At 49.6% G+C, this 10,049-nt stretch overlaps 1 protein-coding gene across 1 annotated transcript in view; it reads right to left on the reverse strand.

Annotated features, from left to right (window-relative positions):
- Positions 1-1,713: 1,713 nt before the first annotated feature.
- Positions 1,714-10,049, reverse strand: part of LOC120881601 (probable histone-lysine N-methyltransferase PRDM7) — a 27,816-nt gene continuing 19,480 nt past the window's right edge. The window contains 7 exon segments of the mRNA XM_040265309.1: positions 1,714-1,774; positions 3,296-3,317; positions 6,031-6,185; positions 7,306-7,373; positions 8,235-8,506; positions 8,720-8,821; positions 9,649-9,805. Coding sequence (XP_040121243.1) covers positions 1,714-1,774; positions 3,296-3,317; positions 6,031-6,185; positions 7,306-7,373; positions 8,235-8,506; positions 8,720-8,821; positions 9,649-9,805 — 837 coding nt within the window.

Here is a 10,049-nt window from a genome sequence, read left to right on the forward strand (position 1 = left end):
TGGGGTTGGACCAATACCTTGTGAAGGTTTCCTGGTTGGGAGGATTTTTATTTGTGTTCTGGTGGGTGGAGCTAGATCTTGTCTTTCTGAAGGGCAGTGCCTGGGTCCAGCAGTGTGGTTTGCAGTGTCTATGGGTTCAGTATGGCTTTGGGCAGCCTGTCTGCCGACGTGCAAGGTTGTGCCCCTATTTGGCTGAAGGATAGGAGAAGGGTGTTTAGCACTACAGCTTGCTGGCTTTTGGGTGTGGCTTAGTCTTAGTGTTGAGATGGAGGCCTTTGGGAGGGCACTCGCCTATTAATGTTCTGTGGGGCCGGCAGTTTTCTAGTGATTGGAAGACCTAGAGTCATTAGCCTTCAGCCATTTCCTTCTCCAGGGGATCTTCCCCACCAAGGGAATGAAGTCAGGTCCCTTGCATTGCAGGCAAATTCTTTACTGTCTGAGCCCCCAGGGAAGCCCCTAGAGAATGCCTAACACAGATTAAATATTCAACAAATACATGTTAAAAATGAAGAGTATAGTCATGAATAGTAGGGATTGATTATTATGACGATTATTGTTCTTATTTCACAAGTCTTTGCTGTCAGATTATAGCAGGAATGTGTATGGTAGGATGTAAGAAACAGTACACTTTCCAACTGTGTGTTCATCTGAAAGTTTCTACAGTTGATGACAGGTCCTCAATTACCTACTAAAGACAGTGACAGGATTTTGCATTGCTCTCTCTCTCTCTTTAACCTTCCTTCACTTTCTCATCTACTCGTTGTTGTTGAGTAGTGGCTAGGTCATGTCAGCCTCATTGTGAACCTATGGACTGTGGCCCACCAGGCTCCTCTATCCATGAGATTTCCAAGCCTCCCCTCCAAAAAGAAGCCAGGTTTGGGGAAAGAGCACATGGGCAGAGACCTCTGAGGACAGAGGGATGGAAAGGCCCACCAGGATGGGATGAGGGTTAGAAAGCTGCAGGTTTATAAGAGGTCTGGGCAGGAACCACAGCTCCCAGGCCTGGCCATGGACACTTCCCAGCACCCCTTCTCCCTGCCATCTGTCTGCCCTGCCCCACATTTGCCAAGAGTGCTGGGGTCTAGACTGTGGTACTTGCTGAGCTCTAGACACAGCTATCTGCTTGCCACTGTGTGGGAGGGGTGGAGTGCCCTTTAAGACTGGTTGAAAGTGAAAGTGAAGTCGCTCAGTCATGTCCAGCTCTTTGTGACTCCATGGACTGTAGCCCACCAGGCTCCTCCATCCATGGGATTCTCCAGGCAAGAATACTGGAGTGGGTTGCCAAGACTGGTTACAACTCTGAAAAGCGGGACTGAAATGCAGGGGTTAATCTGGCTCCAAGGAGCTGAGGGGCCTATATTGGTCCCAGGGCCAGAGGCCAGACCAGAGCTGCTGAAGGAGCCCAGAGGATTTCTTGAAAAACCTCTGAAATTGATTATTAGGAAGCAGCACTGAAAAGACTACAAACAGAAACCTGATATAAACTTAAGTGTGAAACAAATGTAAGGAATTGTTGTCACTGGTGTTTCATAGAAAGCTGGATTAAATGTGTTCCATAATCAGCACATTTATCACAGAACTTTCAGTTATATTTCCAACACACAGCATCACAACTTCGTGGAAGGTATTTTTCATTTTCACAAAAATGAGGGCTGACAATTTGCTGGGAAGGAGGCTTGAGCTGGAATGCCCAGCACCAGGGCACGTGGTGGCTTAGTAGTATTTGTTCCCAAGTCCCTGGATGCCTGGATCCCACTGGGGAGGCTGGTCCAAGCTGGAACAAAGCAGACAGTAAACGTTTAAAAAGGGCTCAATGTGGGGCACCCTGCCAGGCTCTCTCGAACCCACCCTAGTTGGGCAGTGGGACCCAAGCCTGGTTACGCTCCAGGAATGGGGTAACAGCCCCAGTCCAGGAGGCCAGGGGAAATAAAGTAGGCACTGGTTTTCTTTCCTTCTCTTTAATATCATGCCTGTGCTACGTTTCAGTATGGTCGATTTGCAATGCTGTGACTGTTGTCAGCATACAGCCACCTGATTCAGGTATGATGCATCTATGGGAGATCTATACCCTTTCCCAGATTTTTTTCCCTAGGTCAAACAGATGGCTGAGTATCAGGTCCTTCTGGATTATGTATGTGAGATTCAGATTTTGTGTATACAGTGAAAGATTATTTCTGTGGATGTTCACCTAGAGTTACACATTTCTGGGTTAGAGATACAGATTTCTCTGTTTATGTAGAAGGAAGGAAGAAAGGGTCCCTGGAAGTTCACCATGGGCATCCTGGAGGTTCAACAGAATGGAGGCCTCAGGACCTCGTCCTGGAGCTCAAGATGTAGGTGCAGGCCACCACCCTTTTGAAGGAGGAGGTGCAGTTCAGAGAGGTGCTGGCAGCCTCCAACCTGGACCCCTCAGTCCTGACACTCATGTCCCGCAAGTTGGAGGTAGGCTTTGAGGGCTGCAGGTGGGGCTCCGTCCCTGCAGTGCAGACCTTCAGTCAGCCTCGGGGAGGGCCCGTCGTGGTTTCCTGGCCAGAGCACCCAAGCCAGTGTGCTCCGTGGTCTCCTGGCTTCAATGTCTTCAAGGTCTCCCCAGCCCCTTCCTGGCCTTCCAGCCGTCCTAGCCTGAGTCCACTCCCTTTTGCAGCTTGGCCTTTTAGCCAAGGCCACAGCTGCCATCTGCCTGGACACTAAGATGAACTGGAAGAGGCCACAGCAGGAGAGGAAGGTCCGTGGTGGCCTGTGTGGTGGATGCTGGGAAAGCTTCCCCGGGAGGCACTTCTGGGCACAGGCTGAGCGTCTGTTCCCTGGTGTTTCTGTGGTGATGTGTGGCATTCCCCTGGGCTGGGCTGTCCCAGTCACTGGGCACTGCTGGGAAGGGACAGACGAGGCCTTGGTGCCCAGGAGCCGCAAGGCCAGAGAACACCTGGCAGACACCCTGCCTGGAGCTGGGCCTTGTTTCTCTGCCCTCTGACCTGGGATATGTCACAGAAAGAGTGGGTGATGTGGACAGGGGACTCTGTGTGGTCAGGCCTGGCTCTGGGGTCCTGGCCAGTGGGGTGACCTGAGGCAGCTGGCCCCAAGGCTAGGTCCCCTCAGGGTCTGGGGGTGGACACACACCAGGGCCTCGCTCTGAAGCCTTCCCACAGCAGTCCCTATGTGGATGTCCCCGCGGTGGAGTCAGGCCACACTTCCCTGACACCTTCCTCTCCTCAGTCATTCTGGAATCGAAGAACAGCACCATAAAGGATCTGCAGTACAAGCTGGCCCAGGTCTGCAAGGTGCTGGATGACACCACCCCTCCCTCACCCAGGAGCCCCCTGATCTTGAGGTCAGGGTGCTGACACAGTCTGAGGCTGTTTATGCCCACCCAGGGTCACCGGGCCTGCGTGTGGCCTGGAGTCTCTGCTGCCACTGCTCAGTGCACATCCTGCCTGGTGTCCTGGGTGATCCTTGTTTGGCAGCATGCTGCTAGCCTGTCCTCTGGGGCCATTGTTGGAGGTGTGGGGATCTCTCTGGTCTCTCAGGTGAACATCCACATCCTCCAAGCAGGGGCAGGTGGGGCTCTGGCCTTTCTCAACCACTCACAAAGACTTCCTGTGCAGTGCTCTGACCTTGGTATCGTCTGTCCTGTACCGAGCGTCCCCAGCTCTCCGGCCAAGCCCATAGCTCTGTCAGAGCTTGGCCTGTGGGGACACAGATGCAGTGTGGCCTGCAGACAGCAGACACCACACAAGTGTGACTCAGACAAGAGCCCTGGGTCTTGGAGCCCCAGGTTAGGGCAGTGCTGTCATGGGCCTTCGCTCTCTGGTGACCAAATTTCCTGGGCTTTCCTGTGCATCAGCCCCTCCCTGGTGCTCTGAGAACCCCCATGTGTCCTGACACAAAATTAGGGCCATGAACTTCCATAACCCACATCTGATTGTCGGGAGGGCTGAACCCCAGAGAAGGAGGGGGGCTAGGGCCCAGTCCCTGAGTTCTCCTGGAGCCTGGCCCTCGCTCCCCCTTTCCTTTCAGCTCCAAGCACTTTGTCTTGACTGTGCTGGGGACAAGGGGTCCCTCTGAGCTTTCTTCCTGAGTCATACCAAGCTCTCAGCATGTAACGTGCTCTGCTCTTGAAAGCTTTACCACCACCTTGTGAAATGTGCCCTTTCAAAAAGAGTAGGGGGACAGAGATCCTGCCTGCATGGGTCCTGCCAGCACTGTTACCCAGATCTCAGCTTTTCTTGGAAGGGGGAATGGAATAGATGGCGACAGACATGGCAGAAAGGGTGATCCCCAGGAAGGCAGGGATGGCGGGCCTGAGTAACAAATGCCCAAGGGGACCAGCAACTCTGAGTGCATCCCCTCTTCAACCTCCGCAGCCATAAATCAGGGACATTACCTGAGGTCCCACACATGAAGTGGTTGGGTAGCCCCCTGAGAAGTTCTTAGACTCGGGTCAAACTTCTTCTGGACAGTAGGGACACCACTGGCTACCATCCAGCTGAGCTGGGTAGTGTCTATCACCTACTCACCTGGACCCGCACTCCTGAGGGTGGAGACTCAGTGACTTCGATCCATTTGGCTTCAAAGGGTGGCTCTTTTCACGAGGTCTTTCTTTGATGGATATTGTCTTGAGGACACCAATCACCGAGGTGTGTCCTGCTTACTTTAATTATCCCCTGGTGCATCATGTGCTCTAAAAAGCTTTACGTGCCTCTTTACACCACTAACCGCTGGGCATACACTCTCCTTAAGGTGGGGACATTAAGAAGATGGGTGAATGCAGCCTTGTGGTCACTCTTACCTGTCACAGACCTCTCAGAGGCCATCCACTGGGTGAGTGCAGAATAATGCTCGCTTTGGTGTGTCATAGACCTCTCAGAGGCTGTCTGCTGTGGGAATGCAGGCTCGTGGTTACTCTGGTCTGTCAAAGACCTCTCACAGGCTGTCCATTGGGTGAATGCACAATGGTAGCTTTGGTGTGTCATAGACCTCTCAGAGGCAATGTGCTGGGTGAATGCAGGCTCATTTATTTCATTCAGTCTTAGTCTATTTAACATGCACTAGGAATCCCTGGTTAAAAATACATCTTCAGCCAGACTCCTCACACCCTCACTCCCATGCATCTTCAGCCAGCCCACTCTCCCCTCATTTCTGGCAATGAACTGACCTCTGAGGGGACTCCCCACTGCTGTCTCTTCCCAAAAATGAACCGAATCATCATCTTGGCACAAAGAATATACCGCTTGCAGTCGAAAGCCGTATGGTTGTTCTGTGTCATCCAGGAAGACCCCTGGGGCCTGCACATGGACACAGGTGCTGAGGATTTGGTGTTCTGTCCAGCCTCCTTCCTCTCCCTCTGTGTTTCCTCCCACGACCACTGGCATCGCCTCTCTTCTCAGCTCTGGGGCTGCAGCACTGGCTGCTCTCCTGCGTGAAATCCTTCCCCAGAGGTGTTATCTCTACAGAGATCCTGCTTCACCATCCTGCACCACACCCCACCCTCTGCTCATGCTAATCCGAGGCACTTTCCCTGCACCGGTTTTGCTCAGAGCACCAGCCACTGTCTGGTATGAAGCCAATGTTGCCCCAAGGCAGTGGTTCTGTCTGTTTCAGTGCATGGAGCCTTGTCTGGCACAGAATATGAACTCTCATGACAACAAGCTGAAACAGTAACTGAATGCAAATCACTGTATGCATGTCACTTAGAAATGTGGAGTAAATGAGGGAGAAACAGGTAAAGGTGAGAGTGCTGGTAGGTGCTAGAAAACTTGCTTTTAGCTTCTAAGACTTTCAGCAGAGGTGATGTTACAGATTTTTTTGCATGAAATATTGAAAATTAGAACATTTTAATATAAGTATTTTTCACAACAGTCATATGAAATGAATCAAATTCTGAGGCATTTTAATTGCGACTTGACTGACTTTACATTGGATTGTATGCTTCAGAATCGGACCTGGGAAGCTCCCCAGGATGGGATGGGGTGTTGGAAGAGGGGTGACACTCTACTCTCCTGGCCGCAAGCGTGCTCTTCCCCCTGCTTTCACACTTGATGCCAAGTTTCTCGCCATACTCGTCCCCATACCAGACCAGCAGCTCACAGCCAGGCCTGACCACCTGGCAGGTTCTGTAGAAGATCTGCCCATGATACTGGAAGGCCACCAGGTTCTGCTCCTCATAGTGTCGGGCACAGTTCACATACCTGGGGTCGAGGCCAGGAAAGGGAAAGAAACCACAGGTGATGAGTCCCCTCCACTGTCAGACCATGCCCAGCTCCTTGCATTCAGGCTCTGAGGCCGCCATGGCTCCCACTGCCCCTCATGGGGACCGTCTGTTCACACCTTTGACCATGGCATGTGAATTCCTATTTCCAAATCCTATTTCTCATCCTCTTCCTGGATGGAATGCTTTCCTCTCCTTACCTAATTAGCCATTGTACAGAGCCCAGTTCCAGACTTGTTTCCACCTGGACTGTCTGTAAGACTGGTGACCTCCAGCTCCTCTAAACTCTGAATTAAGTTCTCTTTCATTTCACAGGACTTGGTGCTCTTAGGCTAGCATGCATCCCTCAGCACTCACCCCAACCTGCCTTTTCTCCTGAGGCTTTTCTCCAATCTCCCCATGTGTATCCAGGGTCCTATTCACTTGCCCACCTCCTCCCATGGAAACTTGTTGAGTGCTCTGACAGCTTGAGACAGACAACAGTAATAGTTTATTCACTTTCTGTCTGCACTGATGAAAGGAGAGGCCCTCAGAGAAGGGGCATGCTCATGGTCATTCTGCCCCACATTCCTCCCCAGGCCTCAGGGCCCACTTCTCACTGGAACCGAGCCTAGGGAGGTTACTGCCCACATGGACTCAAGGTCTCCCATTTTAGGTTATCCTGGTGCTGTGCAGTTATTCAAAAATAGAAAAATTAATGATACTATTCCTAAAATCAACTGGTTCATGCCTGTCTTCAGTATGTTCTCCAAAAGGACATGGGTTGTATGATCTGCTTCAGTAATGAAGTTCACTGTCTAAACTGGGACATAAGGTGCTCGGTAAGTGTTAATTAAGTGAGTTAAAGTGTCTCTGGTGAATCTAGACTCCTCAAGTTGTTTTCAAGTACCTCAGTTTTGTTGAGCATATAGACTTATATTTTGAGGGCACATGCTATATTTTTCTTCCTTTCTTTCTAACGTATTTTGAAATGAAAGAGCATGATATGGAGGGAAAGGAGGAAAGATGTGAAAGCTATTGAGGGAGACGGGTTGAGAAGGAAAGGGGTGTGGGCTTGAGGGAGGAGTGATGTCTACAAACTGCAGGCTCACTGCACTCACCTCATCCAGTTGGCTAAAGACGTGTCCTTTCCATCCACATACTCATAGCTGTTTCTCCCTTTGGTGATCTGAGTGTCAGAAAAGAGATACAAGCTTTCATCTGTTTTTGTGGAAGTAATAGAAGAAATTTTTCCCTCTGCTGTCATTCTGCTCTTCAGCCTGCATGGATTCAGCTGCCAGTCAGACCACATGGTAAGCTCTTTAATCATAATTTTAAGTCTGAGTCTATCGGCACATTGAAGGCAAGGGCTCTACAAGGAAGAAGCCACTTCTGTATGCGTGTACCACTGTCTCTCATCTCTCTTCTGATCTTTAGATAGAAGTCATGTGTTCATGTAGTCCAGTAGTCATGTATGGATGTGAGAGTTGGACTATACAGAAAGCTGAGTGCTGAAGAATCCATGATTTTGAACTGTGGTGTTGGAGAAGACTCTTGAGAATCCCTTGGACTGCAAGGAGATTCAATCAGTCCATCCTAAAGGTGATCAGTCCTGGGTGTTCATTGGAAAGACTGATGTTGAAGCTGAAACTCCAGTACTTTGGCCACCTGATGTGAAGAGCTGACTCCTGAAAAGACCCTGATGCTGGGAAAGATTGAGGGCAGGAGGAGAAGGGGATGACAGAGGATGAGATTGTTGGATTGCATCACTGACTCAACGGACATGGGTTTGGGTAGACTTCGGCAGTTGGTGATGGACAGGGAGAGCTGGTGTGCTGCGATTCATGGGGTCGCAAAGAGTCGGACACAACTAGCAATTGAACTGAACTGAATCTGTGTTCATGCACAGTGCACACAGTACACAGAGCTGACTGTGTCATTGCTGACCACGTCATCACCATCTGCAACCTTGTATGTAGATATGAAGTACCCTCCCAACACACACAAGCGATTAGTGGCCAGAGGACAGAGAAAGAGGGCTATTTCTCACCAGCCAGGAGTATCCACTGTTGACGGCCTCTTTATCATCTGTGATTTGGCCCTCATAGGGGCCAAAGTGCAGGCCCAGAGGCAGATGAGACGCCTCGTTCCACACTCCAAGCCCAGCGTCAGGGATGCCCGACAGTCTGATACTTAACCCAGGGGGCAGAGTGAGGGCTGAGCGGTTGGCATGTCCCTTTTCCACTGCAGAGTCCTTTACAAAGGTTGGGGGCCCATGGTCATCACAGCTGTCAATGAAGAAGTTCTGACACTCCTGACAATCTGGAGGTGAGAGCAACAGGGATGAGGGGAGGTATAGTGATGTTGGTGGTTGTAAAGACCTTCAGAAAGAACTGGGGAACTCATGGCATTTGGCCTCAATCCTGTACCCCAAGACATAGAGGAAGGGGATGATAGGGGAACCAAATGGTGAAGTGAAGTTATTGTATCAAGGCCTCATAACCCCTTCAAAAGTAGGCCAGCGGGGTCACTCACAGAGGTAGTCATCATCCTGGGGCTCGCTGACCTCTTGGTACACATGGCCCTTTCTTTCTCGCAGACTGTACCTCTTCATGTCAGTCTCCTTTCTTCCGAGTTCTAAGATGGAGAACAGAAGCTAAGCAAGGATGGTGGGGTCTGGAGAGTTAGTCACTGTTTTATCAGAAACTGTGAGATCTCATACTTGTCCATCTATACATTTTGTCAAAACATTTTCTTTCCATTTATTTTCAAACTTTTACTTTTGTATTTTATTGTTTTCATGTTACATTATTTATTTATTGGCCATGCTGCATGGCCTATGGGATCTTAGTTCCCTGACTAGGAATGGAACCCACACCTTCTGCAGTGGAAGCATGGAGTCTTAACCACTTAACCACTAGAAAGTCCCTTCTCTATACTTTGTTTGTTCTGCCTTTATCTAGTGGTTCAGATACCGAGATTCCACAGATGCCCAGTTTAGTGTTAGCGTCCTGCACTTCCTGTTAGTAGGTTTTACTTCCCAACCTTCTTACTTAGGAAACGGTTCACTGACACATCTACTGAGAAAATAAATGTTTAAGGGCACATGACACGCAAGGCATTGAGCAGAGGTCTGGGCACAAACACTAATAAAGCAAGGTCCCTATTATCACAGCTGGATTTATTGAACCACTTGTATGTGTCAGCAGTATTGCATTTAGTGTAATGCTTTCAAACACTGTATGAGTTATGTATCCTTATCTTCACTTTACAGATGAACAATCAGGACCTCAGAAAATGTATAAGATTTTCCTCAGGTCCCAGTGCTAACTTCATGTCTCAGACACATCCACCTTAAACCCACGCCTACCTAAAGTCCACACCACACACCTAGGCCATACTTGTTACCTTTTCTACAGGAATTAGAGGAACCGATGAGAGCAACTCCCCATTTTTTCTCTTACCGACTTTTTGTCTGGAGTGCTGTCCAGGGGTCCTTGTTTCTCGGGGAGGGTTCACTGGTTCCTGATCCCACTTGGAGCCACTTTTATTCAGCAATTTTGCCGCTCCTGGCAATTTCTTCAAACTGGACGCCTTACTTAATCGTCCCCTGGACTTTCCCTTACATGTGAGTAAAAGAGAATATGTATTTCTTTAGTTCTTTAGGACTGTATGAAGTGTTTTCACATGCATGACTTTAGTTAATACTTTTAAAATTATTGGAAATACCTGATGGAGGGGAAGTCTGAACACTGGAGTGTAAAACAAGGACCTAAGTGGATACTGAATCGAATCGCCAGTCTATGTCCGATGCAGGATACGGCATGCTTGGGGCTGGTACACGGGGATGACCCAGAGAGATGTT

Source organism: Oryx dammah, unplaced genomic scaffold (assembly GCF_014754425.2).
Source record: "Oryx dammah isolate SB20612 unplaced genomic scaffold, SCBI_Odam_1.1 HiC_scaffold_23, whole genome shotgun sequence".
NCBI classification, from domain to species: Eukaryota; Metazoa; Chordata; class Mammalia; order Artiodactyla; family Bovidae; genus Oryx; species Oryx dammah.